At 42.1% G+C, this 20,514-nt stretch overlaps 1 protein-coding gene and 1 long non-coding RNA gene across 2 annotated transcripts; one reads left to right on the forward strand and one right to left on the reverse strand.

Moving 5' to 3' along the window:
* Positions 1-1,590: 1,590 nt before the first annotated feature.
* Positions 1,591-3,480, forward strand: LOC131316560 (uncharacterized). Its single transcript, XR_009197178.1, has 2 exons — positions 1,591-1,778; positions 1,856-3,480. It is a non-coding gene; the product is annotated as an uncharacterized LOC131316560 (long non-coding RNA).
* A 594-nt stretch (positions 3,481-4,074) lies between these two features.
* LOC131317356 (protein FAR1-RELATED SEQUENCE 5-like) lies at positions 4,075-6,341 on the reverse strand. Its single transcript, XM_058346914.1, has 3 exons — positions 4,414-6,341; positions 4,246-4,332; positions 4,075-4,132 (listed from the first exon to the last, which is right to left on the reverse strand). Exons 1-3 carry the CDS (start codon positions 5,649-5,651, stop codon positions 4,075-4,077), a joined length of 1,383 nt encoding a protein of 460 aa, XP_058202897.1. The 5' UTR covers positions 5,652-6,341.
* Positions 6,342-20,514: the final 14,173 nt, after the last annotated feature.

Here is a 20,514-nt window from a genome sequence, read left to right on the forward strand (position 1 = left end):
CCCCTCCAGCCTCCCTCCAGCCCCATTCGTTCCACAGAGAGAAAGATAAAAAGGGAGGGCGACTGTGTACGAATGGGCGACAATGTCCAACACAGTTACAAGTAACTCATATAACAAATTTAGATAGGCGATTTTGGGTTAGAAAATTTTCATCATAGCCAAATAAAGTGGCTCAGATTAATAAAATGTTCAAGACACCACATTTTTAAGGCACTAAGGCGGCAACATTAGTTGCCAATTGACCATCTAATGTTTCCAGGCCTACGTACACTTTGCATGTTAATTTATCGTCATAGCCAACAAATAGGAGCAAACAAATTTGAAAATAGGGGCAAATTCTCCCAACGGCTCAGAAAATTTTCATCATAGCCAACAAATTGGGGCAAACTCATACAAAATCCGATCCGAACCATAACAAAATCCAGGCGACTGAACCTGAAAACAACTGATGTACAGATCACAGTTCAAAATCATACACTGATAACACCAAATTAACACCACTTCAAAATTATCTGGCCAAAATCAGCATAAGTTACACACAAAAACCAGTCCAAATAGCAACTTATCATAAGAAAATCCAACGGCTCAGACACAAATCCGGACCATAAATGCCCCAAATTGGATATCATACATACAACCCCAAAATACTGTTAGGGTTTCGAAAATCAATCAATTAGTAGAAATCAGCCTTCCCGATGTCCAAAGAAATCACCACACAAACAAATCACAGAAATCAGGCTCTGTTCTTCATTTAGGGTTTCGAAAATCGGAGATCTTCTTTTAGGGTTTCGAAAATCATAGAAAACGAGCGAGAGAGAGAGAGAGAGAGAGAGAGAGAGAGACCTTAGGGCTGATCGTAGCTCTGATTGTTCGTCGTCAGCCATCCCGAGATCGATCGAAACCACACAAAAAACCACACAAATGAGTTCGAAAATCACAGAGAACCGGGAGAGAGAGAACCGAGAGAGAGAGAGAGAGAGAGAGAGAGAGAGAGAGAGAGAGAGACCTTACGTTCGTCGTCTACGATCGGGCCGTTCGTACACAGTCACCCTCCCTTTATCTTTCTCTTTCTCTTTCTCTTTCTCTCTTTGGTTGTGGAACGAATGGGGCTAGAGGGAGGCTGGGGTCTTTTTTCTTTCTATTTTATTTCCCACAGCAGTGGGGGGCCCCCAAATCCGGACCAAATAAAATCCGGACGACCGAATATGAAAAGAACTGTATATATTTATACACACACTTCCCATCCTTCACGGACTTACGTTCGTCGTCTACGATCGGGCTGTTCGTACACAGTCACCCTCCCTTTATCTTTCTCTTTCTCTTTCTCTTTCTCTCTTTGGTTGTGGAACGAATGGGGCTAGAGGGAGGCTGGGGTCTTTTTTCTTTCTATTTTATTTCCCACAGCAGTGGGGGGCCCCCAAATCCGGACCAAATAAAATCCGGACGACCGAATATGAAAAGAACTGTATATATTTATACACACACTTCCCATCCTTCACGGACGCCCTTTTTTGGGCTAAAATGCGGACTGCCTTTTGTGACCGTTGGGTTGGAATGACCGTTGGATTGAGATCCAACGGATGAGATTTTAAAAGCTTTCTCGCGGGTTAAAAAGACCCATATCTTCCGGGTCAATAAACTTGGGTTATACCAAGTTCACTTTCCCTTTCATGTTCAAACCAAAAGAGAGAGACAGAGAACATGAGACGATCGAGAAGAAGAAAACACCCCCTTTCCGTTTGCTTCGATCGAGAGACACAAGGAGTTCAAATCTCCAGGTATATCTCTCTCTTGTGCCCTCTCTCCGTCTTTCTCGCTGACTCTCTCTATCTCGCTCAAATTCTATATATACTAGCGTTTATTTTGGAAAGCCACGACGATAACCACGACGAACAAGGACGACGAAGACCTTCGATTACCCATGACGCACCAAGTTCGATTTCTCTCTCCCTCTCTCTCTTACTCTCTGTGGTTTTTTTATTGAATGCGAAATAAGGGGTTTTTTGGAACGCGATTGAACTGGTTTTTCTTGAACACGAAATTAGGGTTGTGGCTGTATAGATTTGATTTTGATTCTGATTTGGGGCAATGAATGTGGAGATTTGGGTGTTTTGGGGGCTAGGGTTTGTAATTGGGAAAATTGGGTCTATGGTACACCCGTACCTTCAAGCCCTTCATGACTCACGAAAAGCTTGAACCTATCATGGCCTCTCTTGGCTTCGTACCCCTTCCCTCCTATATTGACTCATCCCTCAACAGAGCTGGAGCCATCTGGAGGGACTATGCCTATTCTGCCTATTATTCTGCACGAGGCCTCAGGGGTACTAACAATAGGTCTAGTCAATGGTGTATGTGCACAAACTAGTAATCCTTCTTTTTGTCGGGCTGCTTTGCTGTCTGAATCTACCACAGCAGATATTATCGGACTAGGATACGTCGCGATTGACGTAGCGACTGCAAACACCAGAGCCGCCACTACTATTTAATGCTGATAAATTTCTTGCATATATTGCGTTCATTCACACTACACAAATATATTCTCAATGAACACAAAAACGTGTGAGACACGTTGCAGCTTTACCTAGTACACAGTAAATGGGCTCATGAATCAAGAATTTACCATGCATGGTCAGGCAGTAAATGGTTTCAGTATCAATCCATCTAGAATTGGTCATTGGAAACTGCAAAAAAAACCAAGGCTTGATACATTGAATATTGTAATGTAGAGAGGATACTTAATTGCATGTACTGTAATTATCTTTTCCCATCTTAACCTTCTTTTTCTTTTTTCGGCTGCACATGCCGATTATTGATCATTTCCAAGAACTCGTATGACTCCAGAAGTCACTCTATTTCATCAGTAGTACTACAAAAATGAACATAATTCAATGGAGAGAAGAAGGAAATAAACTGATCAGTACATTGTTAGTTCTTGTTAGTTCTTTTTTTTTTTTTGTAGTAAAGCTTGGCATGGCTTCCGCTTCTTCAAATGCCACATCTGGATGGCCGAAGTCCAAATACCCCGGCCGGTACTACTACAGTTGCCCTCGTGACAAGTCCTGCTAGTGGATGGGTTGTGCGATGAGAACGGGCACAATGTTGCACATTCAGAAGATGATCGGTTGCGCCAGTTGATCGACCGGCTCATCCATAGTCAACTTCCACAGCTTAAGCATGTTAGCCATGTTCAATGTAGTCCGTCTTGTAATCATTTTTGGGATTGTTATTGTCTACTCCAAGCAATCCAACTTGGTTTATTTATGCATATGCAAATTGTGTACTCCACACCTTCGGGTTGCTTGGCTATTATCTTTTAGCTTAAGGACCAGATTTATGTAATTGGTGTATTTATGCTCTATCACATGAGGTGTTATCTGTAATTGGTGTATTCTGCTATGATCAATGTAGAGCTATGCTTTTATAAGCTCTTTTTTTGGGTGAGTTTTGGTATAAAAAAATAGCCCGTTGCCGTTTGTGCTAGCTGTTGTTTTTGCCATTTTCCATTGAGAGCATAGAATAGTTCAATTGTTGCTTTTCTGAAAAGTGCTTTTTGGTTATCTAGATCTTGAAACAGTTTCAAATAAGGGGAAAGCACCATGTAGAGCTAAATGCATGTTATTAAACGGCTAAAAAAGAAATAGATATGCCTTTTCCAACCTGGCAATGAATGGATGGAAAGTTGGTGAGTTATTTTCCTTCTTTCTGGAGATAACTCAACAGAGAAGACCATCTCCCTTCCCCTGTTTTCCAGAGAAGACCATCTCTCTTCCCCTGTTTTCATTGCCTCCAAATCATAATCAAAAGAAGGTGCAAAAGAAGTTGAAAAAGTTTAGTGAGTGCAGGAGCCTTAATTCAACTAAATACATGTCCAAATCATCCAAAAAGAGAGGTTAATAATGCGTCGAGCTTTCTCAAAATAGGAATACATCTACTAGAACAGTTTCACCAAAAATAGAAGCAACAACAATTTGAGGGCTTCTGTCTACCGCTATCCATTATTGTCATAAAACAGATGGCATATCTCATTGTTATCTAACAATCATACAACAAAACCACATCGGTTCTCGATTACTTTCACAACAGCAGTAATACAAGTTTGATCGACAACAGAAAGAAGAAGCACCAATCCATCCTGCAAATTGAATAGGTAATAATATCAATACAAGAAAGACAAGAACAAAGGTGCGAAAAATCCCATGGGAAACAATGGTGCAAGTTATATTTGAAGCATTTTATAATAAACACTTACAATCATTGGCATCGGCATCGGCATCGGCATAGTCAATGCCGTCGTTGTCGTCTTCGTCATTCAACCTAGCATTTTGTGAAGAGCTAACAAAAAAGAAAGAAGAGAGGAATTAAAATGCAAACAATGAAATAATTAAATTTAGATTACAAATATTAAACACATACGTGCTAAGAAGTTTTTGACAATTCCTTTTGTCGTGCGATTGCCCTGTTAACCCACAACCGTGACAATGTCTAGCCTTCTTGGCAGCCTTCTCTTTTCCTCCCTTGAGTTTACCACAACCCTTTGCCCTCACTTGAAGCGGTTCTTTCAAACCATGGTCACAAATAATCGACACTTGGATGGCACTCCCTTCATCATCTTGGCTTACTTTTTTCATGTCACACAGCTTCTTTTGACCCGAACTCAAAAGTTCTTCCACATATTGTGTTCCATCCTTAGTTACTACGGCCTCATCAATTGAAGTAGGAGCAAGTTGAAAAAGTCTATTTCGCCGCTCTAACAAAGACGTGTCACATATTTCTTTCATGCCCGAACCCAATTCATCTCTAACTGGCATAGCCTTCGCTGATTTTGTCCACCTCCGCAAGATGTATTCATTAAGCAAATCTTCCGTTTGCATTCTAGAAAAGTAAGCCAACATGTGCCGACAAGGAGATCCGGCACACTCAAACATCTGACAACTACAACGGACATGGTTTGACGACTTATCTACCACAACCTCACGAACCCTCGAACCACTCTCCTTTATCCTATAAATGGCGTACACAACCCGTTGTTCGTCCTCATTTGTTGCCATTACCTTATAAGCAGTATTTTGAAAGAGCTCATCTTGAAACATGTAAAATATCTCAATTGTATACAATTCACTCATTGTCGACTCCATGGGGTACATAGTTTTCAAGTTTGGCCTCTCATTAACGTCTTTATGACCCTTATCCAACACATTATGCCGTATACGTGCAAGTGCCCTCTCAAATTGCGTCACAAAGTCTAACAAAGAATTTTCTTTAGACACATACCTCTTGAAGAATGAATGAGTAATTTCAGCTCTTTGACTACTAGTCAAGTAGGCCGAAAAAATGTGTCTCACGTATGCGGGAACCCATCTCTCACGAATTTTATATAAGTTTTGTAACCAATCATTGCCGGATAAGTTAGCTTTGTTTACCACCTCTACCCATCCAGCTTCGAACTGTTCAGGGGTCTCGGAATTCCATATACAATTCTTGAACCCCGCATAATGTTCTTTGTAGGCCAATGAACTTATTTTTTCAGAAAACTTATTCGTAATGTGCCACATGCAATACCTGTGAAGAATATTCGGAAAAGCAACACCAATTGCTTTTGTCATTGCAAGATCCTGATCAGTTATGATCATTTTGGGAGGGCCTGCGGGCATTGCTTTCAACCATTCCTTAAAAAGCCACTCAAAAGTCTCAGCTGTTTCATCACATAAGAATGCACACCCAAAAAAGAGTAGTCTGTCTATGGTGATTAACCCCTAAAATAGGTGCGAAAATCATAGAATAACGGTTTGTGTTATACGTAGTATCAAACACCACCACGTCTCCAAAATTCTGGTACGACTTTCTAGCGGTTGCATCTGCCCAAAAACAATGTGTCATCATATCCTCATCATCTTTCTTGATTGTAAAAGTAAAACCGTTGTTCTTTACTTTTTCAGATTGAAAATACTTGTACAGCATATCGGTGTCATGTCTGTCTACCGTTTTCTTCTTATCCCTTTTATAATTATACAGATCTTGTTGTGAGCATCAACATTTTCAAGACCTCCCGATTCCAACTCAAATAGAGTCATTTGTTGACAAGTTGGCACATTTGCTGCTGACAGTTGTTCTAATAAAGCTTTTTTGGCAACTGACACCTTACGATGGGATGGGAGCAAATGCACCCTCCTCAGAGACGCAAGTGGGTGATTATGACCCTCGAAAAATTGGGAGACAACATACTTTTCACCCTTCCTCACAACAGCCAATCTTGCACGACAATCCTCTCTAGTTATCCCCCAACGCTGTTTCTGTGGTTGAGTAATTTTTGAGACCTTCATCCCTTGTTTGAAACAACAATACTCCTTCCTAACGATTACATTGTCTATATTCTTTCTGCTAGAATGTGATCGGGTACTAAATCCATCTTCTTTATATTGGGATGAAATCTATTTAAGCTGAGCGCGAACCAAGATGCATGCGGATCAGCTTTTTTAGGGTTTCAGTCTATTGTATGCTTATGATATAAAAGCAAAAGGGCAGCCCCCATTCTATTGTAACTGTAACATTCAAACATTCATAGTAAAACAACCCAGCACCCCGTGGATGTACGATTGAATTCATCGTTCAAGTCGGAACCACGTAAAAATCTCTGTGTCTTTCTTCTCTCTGTTTGTGATTGTTTACTCTTCGTTGGTTTGTTCTTCAATTGTGTATGTAGTTTGTGGGTTTGCGCCCTCGAATCCCCAACAACTGGTATCAGAGCTCCGGGTTAGGAGATCTAGGGTTTCACACAATGGCAGAAGACAAAGTCAAGATCAAGAAGTTCAATGGTATGAACTATGCTTTCTGGAAGATGCAAATGGAGGATATTCTGTATTAGAAGGATCTATATCATTTGATCAGAGACGTTAAGCCAGAAAGCATAGAACAAGCAGATTGGGATATTTTGGATCGCAAAGCTTTGGGGACTGTGCGATTAACCCTCGCGCCGTCGGTCGCGTCAAATATTGCCAAAGAAAAGACTACAATAGATTTGTTCAAAGCCCTAGAAAAGATGTACGAAAAGCCTTCAGCGGTGAATAAAGTATATCTTATGAAAAAGTTGTTTAACCTAAAGATGCCTGGAAATTCTAATGTTGCTGAACATCTAAACGAATTTAATACGGTCACAAATCAGCTAGAATCTGTGGGTATTGTAGACACCCCAATTTGGCCTAACTATTATTTCAAGTCCCACCTTGGGGACCATCCCGATGATGAATGGATACAGTGATTGCTGATTGACTTCTCGTGAACCCGTGGACTTATGGTGAGTACTTTTAGCCACTTAGAGGACTCAATCCAGAGCCAAATAGCCTTTCAGACAAAAATACAGTATCCTAGGAAAATCTATCTTTCGGTCGTAACATTGATCTCACGGCCTCAACATCATTCTTTCACTCGTGAAACATGTTGCTTAAAATCTCCCTGAGAGATCAATTCCTCAGCGACTAGATCGATTCTTCGGCCGCCAGAACTATCCTTTGGCCGCCAGATCCTTAAACCAGTCGCCAGATCGTTTATTTTTCAGATTCTGGAATGTTTTGTCATACGTTTGATCCGATCCCCAAAACCCTAGCAGCCTTTGTAACGCCCCCAATTTTGGGTACGTTAAAAAGACATTTTATTGATAAAATCAAATGGAGTATGGCTCATTATTACAATAAAACTCCCACAAGAGTTCAATATTTACACAAATGGAGGGGGTTCTAGGGTTCCTAACTACAGCTCCACCTGTTCCTCCATTCTTGCCAGCTTCTCAGCTCCAAAAGCCTCCACGCTGATCTGCTTACCCTGATCATCTACAAAATCTGACACATTATACCAGCGTCGCCATCGATATAATATGTCAGGGTCACCAAAGATAACACCATGAGCTACAAAGGCTCAATAGATTAACCCATACCCGCTAACCCTCAACTTACAAACAACAGGTTATACAATCATCGATTTCCACATGATACATGTATACACAGCTAACAATGACACATCCATATTCGTTAATCAACTATCGTTGGTTGTCCAAGATTTTCTGAGTTTCTCCTACGCGACTCATCGTAGGCCGTGTCAACATTTTCACGTACCGTTCAATCTTTCCAAAAATCATTCTTGAACACACCCAACCTCAGTTCCGCCGTGCCGAGTTCCCGAGTATCCTCACAATGGTTCCGCCGCGCCGGGTTCCCTTTGGCACACAAAACTTGCATTGGCTCCTCTCCGCGGATAACCAAGCCACATTACCAATGAAGCTACCACGTCCGGCCGCATTGGTAATCTTCACAATGGGCTACCAAGTCCGGCCACATTGTGGTTTTCACAATCCACGCAATGGGCTACCAAGTCTGGCCACATTACGAGTTTTCATACACACAACGGGCTACCAAGTCCGGCCACGTTGCGGTTTTCACAACCCACATGATGGGCTACCACGTCCGGCCATATCGCGGGTTTCCATATACACAATGGGCTACCAAGTCCGGCCACATTGCGGTTTCAAAACACATCTCATCATTATCCACACCCTAAGTGTCATGTTTCTACTTTCTCAGTTCTCGTGTCTCGTTTACATGCAAAGACTCCGCGGTAGGACAAAAGTAAGCATGAAACATTCTAACAAAATCATCCAACTCAATACTACTTATCATGCTCAATCACCACTTATAGCATAACGCCACATGTACGGACGCCCTTGGAGTGTATCACTTATGCTTATTCAAAGCACAATGCCACATGTACGGACGCCCTTGGAGTGAAATCATTTATGCTTTATCACACCACAAGTAATACAAGCAATTCATATATGCATGCTCATAATCATCTTAAAGATCAAAATACAAATACTTCTAAACAAACGATAAGTTCTATCTTTCGAATCCGTTAAGGATAATCTACTTATACTTAGGGAAGTGAGTAGATGTATTCTACTTTCTAACATACGGTTCTATACGTAGAGTTAGCGGGTCAAGGGGTTCTACCTTACTTCTTGGCGGTAGGGCGGCTACGGAAGTACGTCGGTGATCGAGTGGAGTAACTTCCTACGGTATGCCTTCGGGAGCTTCGAAAGAGAATGGTTTCTCTCGAAACTTGACCTTGACTATTACTACTACTACTTTTGGATCGAGAGGGTGGTCGAGTGGCGGTTTAGTGGCGGCTTAGGTTGAGTCTCTTGAAGAATTCAAGAACAACTCAAGAACATGAAGAACAAAAAAAGAATAAAGGAATTCTAGAGAGAGAAGTTGAAGATTGGAAAGGTGTGAGTTGGATGCTTGGAATGGCTTGCTATTTATAGGCAAAACTTTTGGCTCCCTCTCCTCTCACAATGGCCGGCCCTCTCTCTCTCTCTATATCTCCCATGAATTTGCTCCATTAAGTAATCAAATCACATCACATGTCATGCCATGCCTTGTCAAATCATATCTTAGGTGTAAGGCTATAGAATCAAGTAAGATCTTTAGGCTTTCTAGGTAATTATAACCTAGGTCTAGCTTGTAGTCAAAATCTTAGGTTAATAAAGGCTAGGATTGTGTCATAATGGCCCATCAATAGGTTGTCATTAGGCAAAATAGACTTAGGCCTATTTAGGTAGCTTGCATGGCTAGATTAGTCCTTGGATTTGATCTTTGGAAGATTGTTGGAAGGAAAGGAGACAATGGTACAAGATTTGGTCTTTAAACAAATCCTAGAAGTACAATGGGAGATAGATTTTGGCTAGGAAGGATATTCATGGCCAAAGATTTGAAAGGATGAGGAAGATCAAGGAAGGTACAACCAATCTTTTCTTCTTTCCTCCTTCCTCTCTCTCTCCCTCTCTTTCTCTCTCTCGGCTCACTCTCTCTCTCTCTCTCTCTCTCTCTCTCAAGTACTAGCATATATATATATGTATATAACAAGAAGAATAAGAAAGTACCAAGGTACAAGACTTACAAAATCAAATACCCAATAAAGAATTTCAATTTAGGCACATGTTTGATTAAACTAATAAACTAGTGTACTAATGTACTCTAGGAAGATCAACTCTCCATTAAACTAATCCAATTGGGTACAAAATTCCAATATAAAATAATAAAAAAGTACTTAGGAGAATCTTAGGCCTTAAAGGCTACTAAGTACTTTTATAATAAAATAATATGTACTTCATCACATGGGGTTTAAGAAAAAGACTAGTTTAATAAACCCATGTACTAGATGAAAGACTAACTCTTTTTACCCATTGGGTAATAAATTCCCTAAATTTTATTGTCCAATGGACAATAGTTACTAGGGAACTTTTATATTAAAATAACCAAAGTCCTTTAAAGCATGTGAACAAATGCCCTATATTTAAATATAGGTGTGGTACCAAGTACCTCAATTAAATAAAAAGGCTAGGATTCTCCCCATTAGTTTATAATAGAGTACAAGTACTATTTATTCAATAAAGCACTTTGGAAAAATCTAGGGTTTAGATACAGCACAATATTTTAATGCATAAGGTACATGGGAAATCAGCCCTTGAATATAAAATAGGATCCTTGTACTTAGTAGGAAGATTTGGGCTATTACCCAATGGATAATAATTCCCCTAACGGGTAAAGACCAATGGATAAAAGAAGTACAAGTACTTTTTATCTTTAAAATAAGATTTTGAAAAGACTACATGTTCTTTAGTCAAATATTATAATGAAAAGGTTATTAACCAATGGACAAAAGTTACCCTAACAATATGGACCAATGGATAAAGAATAAAGTAAGTTTGATAAGAAAGTTTGAAGTGACAAGGTTGGCTTCTAGGAAATAAGGTACAAGATTCCTTTATTATGACTAGTCAAATCAACTTTATTGGAAGGTTCCCTAGTCACATCGGTACTTTATTGGTCAAAAGACTCTATTACCCAAGGGTCATTAACTTCCCTAACGGTTATTACTCAATGGGTAAAGGCAAAACGGTTCAAGAGGTTTAAAAGGTTCATCTAGTAACTAGGTGAGTTGGTTGCTCGGTTCCTCCAACTAGTTGGTTAGAAACTAACTAAATTGGTCAAGTAGGGTTTCTAGTCGAGAGTTTAACCAATGAGCAAAATCTAACTACGACGAAATTTAACAAGAAATCATATAGCCACTCAAGAGAAAATAAGTAATTCAAATAAAATTCAAATATTTAACGAAATTTTTACTAACCAAAAATCAGGGTTGTTACAGCCTTTCTCTGATGCTTTCGGGCTACGAAAGCAGATTCGTCTAGAGATCTTATTGCCCTAGAAGTCCTTATTGATTCACGCCATTTGATTGGTCGGAGTGAGTCGCCAATTGCCTATATAAAGAGGCCCTTAGGGTTCGAAATAAATATGTTCACACACCCTCTCTAGCCACAAAACTCTACAAATATACTCTCTCATATCCCCTATACAAAAGCCCTAACCTTCCGAAGGCAGCCACAATCCAACAGTCAAAACCCCGAAGTTCAAACCCTAACCCTAGGGTTTTTGAGAAAGAAGTCAGTCAATCTCCTTCAATCCGAAGCAATCAAGCTAATGAGGGATCAAGGTGGTGAGGCCCAGAGGCCTTTGGTTTGTTTTATTTTCAGTTTATGCATGCTAATCGTAGTACTTTAACTCTCTGTTAGTTGTTTAGTCTGGTGTGAGGAAGAACATCGGCCGGGTCTTCGATCTATTCATCGGCCGCTGGATCCATCTTCCTGGGACAGATTTGTTTTCTGCTTATTTTGATGCATGCTTTCAATCATCGTACTGGCTTGCCTTATCAACTGTTAAAGGCTAAAAATAGACTATGTGTTAGAATCAAATAGAGTAAGCATTAATCATATGACAAACAAATATGGGTCAGTCTCACGATTGGGCAAAGATCGGTACCTAACACCTTCCCCTCATTGTACTTTTGGCTCATGTACCTGAATCTCTATCTGATTTTCCTAGTTTTCATAAACTAGGTAGCGACTCTATTTTGATGATAATCGCTATTGTGTGGCGATGTTCCTAGCCATGGGAATATCCACGATCTTGATTTATGAAACAAACAACCAAACAAGCAACCAACGACAATCAATCTGTATGGCGATGCCCCGTTTGGGAGGTGTCTACAGTTTTTGGCGACTCTACTGGGGAATTGAGAGCCATAACCAGAAAGTTCATCATAGGATTAGCACTTGCTTTATCTAATTCTTTTATCATTTGCATCGAGCGGGCAACCTTGTTGAGTTCACCTAATATCCCGGTATATCACGGGCTATGTTAGGGGTTCCAACAAACTCCACAGTCACTTGTACCTAGTGGTATATCAAAAAAAGGAATCACCCAATTACCACCTATGATGGGTTGGTGAAAGGACTGGTGCCCTTTTGACAACGGAGCACCCTTGAGACTACCCAAACCTTACATGTGTTAGAAAGCCATTGAACTTATCAAAATAAGACAGGAACTCGTGGGTTAAGGAATTTTTTTGCATTTTGCTTTGAAGTTCTTCCTCAATTTATTGTAACATCTCTTCCTGTGCAGAAGGGTTGGGATTTTTAGCCTAAATCCTAACCCTATACGGCCAAGTACTGACGTACAGGTATTTTACTTTTAAAGTAGGTATGATAGGTAAGCCAAGAAAGCAACCACAACCAATTTTATGCTCTTACAACACCCGAAGTCATGTCAAACAGAGGTCTTTGCAACCATCTCGTCTGTCACCTTCACCTATCAAAACGCCTTCAACGCAACGGTCCCAATCACTTCCGGGGACTTCGCGGTCATCTTCTCAACAAACCCGATCATCTATCAAATTCCAAGCTTCACCAAGCAATCCTCCCACTCTCATGGTAGACAACGATGCCACTATTGCAGATCTCCAAGCTCAAATTGCAAGAGATGCCGAGGATGAAGAAAAATCGATAGAAGATGAGAATCCTCTTAAAGTAATAACAACATAGAACCCTGAATTGGCCAAACAAGTTAAGGAGATCAAACACGCTCTGGCCCGTTCACAGGGAGATCAAATTCTGGACTTTAAGGGACTCTGCCTCTTCCCAAATTCTCAATTGCTTGAAAGATTCAAAATGCCAAACATTGAGAAGTTCAATGGAACAGGCAACCCTACCAGCCATGTCCGCCATGCTATCAACACCTTGAAGCCAATGGGCTTGAATGACGAGCTCATTGCTCAATTGTTTCAAAGGACTCTCACTTGAAGTGCCCTTGATTGGTTCCTCAACCTTGAATTTGTGCATTATCATACTTGGCCAGAAATTGCCAATGCTTTCGTCAAGCAGTATGCATACAATGTCCAAATTGAGTTAACTACTCGAGATTTGGAAATGACTAAGTAGAAGTCGAGCGAAGATTTTGTCACTTTTGTGGCTAGATGGAGAGAAAAGGCTGCCAAAATGAAGAACTGTCCCTCCGAGGAAGATCAAGTGAGAATAGTTGTCAAGAATCTGCAGCGTAAGTATCTGAAGCATATCTACACTCAAGCTATAACCGATTTCAAGCGCCTACATGCTACTGGGCTGTAGATTGAAGAAGGGATCAAATTGGGACTCATTGGGAAAGAAGAAGCTCCTCCACCCAAGAAAACCTTCCCAAACCGTGCATCTCATGCTTCCGTAAATGCCCTTGACCCAGCCTTGCCGCAAGACCCTTTCCAAGCTAGCCCTTCCTGAAACTCAAATCAGCCTCGCCGCAACTTTAATCCTCTATACATGACTCTCTCCCAAGCCTTAACCATTCTAAGCCGTCAAGGGCATCTCAAACCCCTGAACAAACCACCTCCTCAGCCACCTTATGGCCCAAACCATGACCTCGACAAACAGTGTGCCTACCATCAACAGTCTGGCATGAGACAGACAACTACATGCGTCTTCGCCATGACATTCAAGATCTCATTGATAGTCGAACCATAAAACCCCCATAATCTGATGCACAAACCAAACCACCCCACAATACCGAACTACCCCAAAATATCAATCTCATAACCTTGTCTCACAACCTCATATACAATCCCAGCCAATACATTGTCCAAAGCACCCAAGCCAAGTCAACATTCACCTTCCCAGAGGAGGATGGATGTTTCATGATGGAGGAAGAAGAAAACAATGAGTCCAATCAATCGGAAGTGATCGATCCCGACATGTCTGACAAGAGTGACAGAGAAGAACAAGCAAAGGAAGCGGAGCTAAGGAAATGGAAAGAGCATTCCTAGGCAAAACACAATTTGGAGGATCCCGACATTTCGTTTGTGGAGGATGATGATTGGTTGCGTATCTGGTTCGAAAACATGAAGAAGGAAAAGGAAAGGGTCATCATGATGAGAAGGCATGCCCGCTTCGAGCCTGCCCAAATAGTGGTGCCCATCAATCGTCCAAACATCTCAATGCATCTCAATGCCTCCCATCGTCTGGGAGACAATCAACCTTATAGAAGAAGTGGAGGAATTCCAGATGCAGTCGTGGGTCAATCCCTACAAAGAATGTGACTATAGTTAATGGGTAGAAGAAGAAGATGATCTAGACTTCATATACACAGATCCATACCGAACATGAGAGAGTGACTTTGACAAAATGGAAGGAAAATATGACGATCCACTTGATGGGATCTCTTTGGCATCACTATTTGATCAAATGGAAGTAGTTAATGACTGTGCAACCAACAAAGAAATAACCCACGCAGATGTTTCCATATGGGGACTGCTCATGTTTCAAAGAGGTAGCCACCAAAGCTTCAAAGATGGGTCCAGTTCAAAAGCTTTGTTTGACAAAGAAAAGGGTGGAAAAGAGTATAAAGTTGTGAAAAGCAAAGAAAAAGAAGATGACCCCAAAATGCTGCAGTAGCTGAGAGGTCACAACGTGGCAAAGAACAATAAAACGTTGCTTTTAAATCAAACTAGGACATGTTTTGGACCCCCTGTTTGGGCATTCTATTTCTGCTAAATGAATTTCTATTTTATCTTCTAAACTATGATTAGTAATTTGATTCCCAAATTGCGATTGCCATATGCTACAGTCTCTTTGCCAAATAAGAGAAAATTTAAGAAATCAAGTTCTTTGTGTCACTGACAGAAAAGAAAGTAGGGATGAACTTCAGTTGGTTAAAGAAACTAGGTTTTTGTCAAAACTTAGAAAGAAGACGCTATCTTTACAAAAACACTTAGAGTTAGCTTGCCCATCATGGAAGTACAAACACGAAGGAGATTAAAAAAAATATCTCCGCCAAGATTCCTCTCCAAAACACATAAGCCTTTTTGTGAGAAGTGCTTGTTGGATAACTTGAACATCCAAGCAAAAGTAAGAGCAGAGCCTACTAGGACAAGAAACCGCAAAAGCACAACCTAGGCAAAAGATAAGGCATTTGAAAGCTCGCTGGGGACTTAACCTCCATCAGGTAACCTAGGAAAAATTTAAAGCATGTGAAACCCAACCTCAAAGGTTGCGATCTTTGGAACTACGTAAGAGACCTGATTCCCTAATTGGGATATGTAGGCAATCTCACATTGAGATGTGGCCCAAACATTTAGAGAGAAGGAAAAACATCGAGAGATTTGTACTCAATGATAGGCATAGCTAACCCTGCGTATTGAGCTTGCAAAAGATGAGTATGCTTTTCTCAAGGAGTTGACAACAGCAAAAGAAACAAGAACTATCGTTCATCCTTCTGACTTAAGAGTCGTTGACACAATAAACAGGGTATCTCAAAAGATTCCCAAATTTGGCAATGAGGCTACAGGACATGACAAAAGCAAGGCGTAAGTCAAAACCAAGCATGAGAAGGAAGAGAAAAGAGGATACCACTTGGCTAAGACAAAATCTAGATATAAATAGTGGACGAAGGATCGATCCATCGGCCAAAACATAGATTCTTCAGTCGTGAAATCAATTCCTCGGCCAGTATTACTATCTATCAGTAAATACTTGTTCAAAACAATTTCAAGAGCCATGTTCTGATTGTCGCATGCAAACTTAAGACATTTAAGGGGCATGAAAAGCATTTCTCATTCCATGAACAAAAGCTTGTTTACAAAATCATCGCTGTGGTTGCTTTTGCTATACAGGTACAATTTCTACTTGTCTTTTTACGGACTATGAACAGGAGAAAATCCTAAGGCTAATCATGATGGCGCCTCCGAGACGACCTTTGAGACAAAGACAGGGATTGCTCACTAGTCCCCATGCCCTCTCCATTAGCAACTGGTGCTCGCTTTGCCTTAAGCTACAGCAGAAAGAGGAACATAAACACTTAGAATCAAGAGATGGTACAGAGCAAATAGAGTACATGGGAAAAACTATACCTCGAGGATCCAACGGCACTGCCTCCGAATCAAAGCCTCCACACTCTGATAAGCATGCAGCCATTCCTATACTATCTCAGCAGGCACCTATGCAAATACTCAAGCATTTCAAACATTGGAACACAAGATACAATGATAAAGCAGTGAAATAGACATAAACGAAGTGATACCTATGAAACCCCGGCTGGCAGTGTGTAAAGCTGGGTCGAACAAGGAGTAAGCGCCAAGCGCTCCTCCTTTCCATCATCAGAATGGAAGGAGACGACGGAAGGGGCCTGTGGCCAAATAGGAGCAACTGGAGGAGCAACAAGCGGAGTCAAGAAAAGGCGGCAGTATTCCATATAGTCACCCACCCGGAGAAGCAAGCTCGCCCAATCTCTGATTTGAGCATTCTTCAAATCTTCCTTAGACATCGAGGAAGTGGATCTCATTGACATCGGAGGAGGAGGATGAATGAATTGATGAGCCTCTGCACGCGACCGCCATTGGCTAGCCACCCGATCGCCCAGGTACCAAGCTCGACTAAAAGGACCCTCGAGCAAGCTACGAGTACGATCCAGAACTTTAGAGCGCGCAAGAGGGGCATCGTCTGGGACACCACCCCAAGGGTCAAACCATACCTGCAGAACAAGGGTAAATAAGCCACAACACGAGGATATGGAAATCTAAAGGTAAGAAATACAAGGGGAGAAAGGGAGGTACCTGATCGACTGTCAACCAGTCCAATACTCGCCGCCACTCGAAAAGGCTCAAAACTGGTGACCGTGGCTTCCATTGGTCCACTAGCCATCGCTCATAGCGAGGAACAAAGTTCGCATCTGCAGACACCCCATTCTGGACCATCCAGATAACGCTACTTTTCGATCTTTTATTTCCCCAATGATGATTATGGTCAAAGACAGTCTAAGGACGATGGTGCGTTTGAGCTTTGAGCGTCCCGAACCCCTTTCAAACCCATTTCAAACTCTTCAAACCAGGGCCAAACAGCCCCAGCAAAACCCAAACTGGCTTACGCCATTGTTCCCTTGGCGCACGCCAATTAACTGCCACGTGTTGGTCATCGGTCGTTGACTCAGTTTTTACTGGCGCACGCCGGTCCATATGTGGCGCACGCCAGTCAATCCCAGTCAAATCAACTTTATTCAGCCACATGGACGAGACTTTTGTGCCACCCTGACGTCGGCCACAGTCTCCCTGATGATTACATTCGGCAGGGACGTCCCCCTTCTCTCCTACACCCTTCATCAAGCCAAGTCCCATGCATTTAATGCATGGGAGGCTCCCTCTTTTAACCCAACCAGCCAAACCAGGCCTTAACCCAACTGATCTCAGTTCCTCTCTCCTCTATAAATACCCCCCTTGCATTCATTTGCAAGGGGTTAACCACATTAAAAAGAAAAGCCACCCTTTCCTCCCTTTTTCTCTCTTCTTCTCCATTGAAAGAAGAAAGAAAGGGGTTTTTCAGTCAAAAACACCACTGATATAACCTTCACATTGTCACTCTCCATCTCCCCAAATCAAAGTTCAAGCCATCCTTTCATCCCAACCAAAGGTATACCACCTTTGTGTTTCTTTCTGTTTTCAACTCCTGAGGGGAACCAGTAAGGTTCAAGCTAGTAGTCAATACTAGTCCTGGCCGCAAACTGGTAAAATATAACAATCGTATGGGATCGAATATGGCGCACGCCAGTACAATAGAGCCGTACGCTAGTCATGGCAGTACGCGCACTACTGGCGTGGGGATCATCGATCACCATTTCTGTTAACTTACATTATTGTCAATCACCTTAGTATGCTAATAACTGGTTTACTGCTTTCTGTATGTTCAGAACTGCTTAGCTGTAGTAGTTAGCACTTACTCCTTATCTGTTTGGAAGGCCTTTGGGATCCTTCTGGTCATGTTCCAAAGCCCAGATGATGCAAAGCCAAGCACTGGGTAATAGAGATAACTGGCGTACGACAGTTGTATCTAGGAGCCAGTGGCTGGCCCTTGCATCTTAGCTTTGTCTTGGCCTCTTTTCTGTCCCCACACTATTTCTGGGGCATTCTGTTATCTTTCATGGCTTGAAGCCATCTCACCTGTCTGTAACTATATGGATTCTGCACTCTTAATTGCGCTGGTCCCTTTCCAGAGCCCAGAGGATTGCAAACAAAGACTGAGAAACTAGATAAGTGGAGTACGCCAGTTGGGTTGTGGTGTGCGCAGGTCGTATCAGCATGCACTGGTTCGGCCAGTGCATGTTGGTGCGGAGTCTGTTCACGTCCCTTCAGGGCAGCGTACTCCAACTCATTCGGGTTGCTCAGTGCTTGTTCTCAATCTATATTTATCATTACAAGCAAATCATCCATAAAGATTTTATCACATAAATGCAACTTGTTACGGTGCTTTAATCCCCATTATCTGTTCCCCTGCCCTAATTGGCTAAAAAATGATCAAATGAAAGAAAGATGCAAATGTTTTATAAAAATGCCCGAGTAGAGACCGATCTCCGGATTGGGCAAGAGGGGTGTCATACAACCCTTCCCCTCTCGCAACCTGGCTCCCGAACCTCAGATATCGAAGGTGACGACGGACTAGTCTATGCCTTTTTCAAATCAAAACAAACGTGGCAAACGTTTTTGAGTTCGGTTCCTTGGGTGTTTCACCGCTAAAACCCGAGTGGCGACTCTGAATCGAGGTGTTTCGCCGTGCTTTTCCGAAAGAGGGCCGCACCCAATCTTATAAACAAAATCTTCCGGGGCGCGAGCCCACAGCATCCTCATGCTTGGTATCAGTTGGAAACTGAAGAAGACGCTCAAAAGCCCAGAGCTGAAAAGTGAATTAGCAAACATATTCAGTATCAAGAGAAATCAAAGTGAGAAAGGAGAAAAAGGAAAGAAGGACATACCTCAAGTACTCGGTAGTGACCACCAAGGATGAAGCTCTTGTCTTGTGAACAAGCTCCAAAGTTGCTGTACAAAGTGGCCAAAGCAGATGACCCCCAATCAAATTCCTAAACAGCCTCCAAATACTGCAAGGGAGCCAGAAACTGCGTATGCACCGAACTATCCTTGTTGGCAAACAAAGTTTGCCCAAGGAGGTAGAGAAGAAAGGCCCGTGTCAGCTGCTTGACGCTCACCTGGGTCAAAATATCAACCTTCATAAAAGTCTTGCTCAAGAGACATCAAGATGCATGAGTGAAGAGGGGGCACCTTGGCCCAGAACCATTCCAAAGCTCCTTTCCACTGCCAAAGCTTCGGATTAATCCGAAGAGGAACTCCACCTACCCGCAGACCAGTCAAAAGAGAGAAATCGCCTGGCGTGATTGTCATCTCACCGGCAGAAGGAAAATGGAACGTGTTGGTAGTATCCCACCATCTTTCCACAAGTGAAGTCATCAAGGACCAATCAATCTTCGGAAGATTGAGGCCCAAAGCAAATGCCTCAAAACTAGCGGCACGTATTAACTCCCGAGCCTGCTCTAGCAATGTCAGGAACCACTTATGCACCTCATTGCCTCCACCACGGGCTTCCAGTCTCCTGTTTCGCTGTAAAGTTACACCACAAATGAAAAAGGAGTTAATGTCACGATTGCATAAGCAAATGGAAAGCTAGGGGCATCAAGTTGACATCTAAAAAGCATGCATTGCCTAAACAGGGGGCAGAAATATTCAAATATTTTCAAAACAACTTTAATCCTATTATGGGTCTTTCTCATTCATGCCCCTGGCTAAAAAGGGATTTCATCCCGCCAATAAAAATTCATTTTTAATCATGCAAATTCAACTATGAATTAACAAAAGTAAGCTTTTTGTTTTCCAAGAAATTCAGAAAGCTTACCGGAACATTGAGAACGCTCAAGTGCTGCTCAGGCTCTCTACGAACTACCTCGGCCTTTGGGCTACCAACAGGGGGGCGGTACTGCAACAAACCGCTGGAACCCAACCTATGCAAAGAAAGCACGTACGTAGTAGCATCGAATGAGACAAGCTCCTCAACTGCCTCCTCGTCATAAGAAGAACGGTCGCACCCACACGCAGGACTTGAGGAGGGGCCCGCAACGGCAGGTAGAACGTTAGTGGACGAAGGTGGCGTAACCATCGCAGTCGAAGGAGAAGAAACACGGCAAAAAGAAAATAGTGAAAGCAACGGAGGACAGCCGAGTACAACAACAGCAGCAACGGTGTCGGTGAACGGCGTTGGTCACCGGAGGAACTTGAACGAGAGGTGAGGAGGTGAAATGAAGAAGGAGGAGG

The sequence above is a fragment of the Rhododendron vialii genome, chromosome 2a (genome assembly GCF_030253575.1).
Source record: "Rhododendron vialii isolate Sample 1 chromosome 2a, ASM3025357v1".
In the NCBI taxonomy this organism is placed as follows: domain Eukaryota; kingdom Viridiplantae; phylum Streptophyta; class Magnoliopsida; order Ericales; family Ericaceae; genus Rhododendron; species Rhododendron vialii.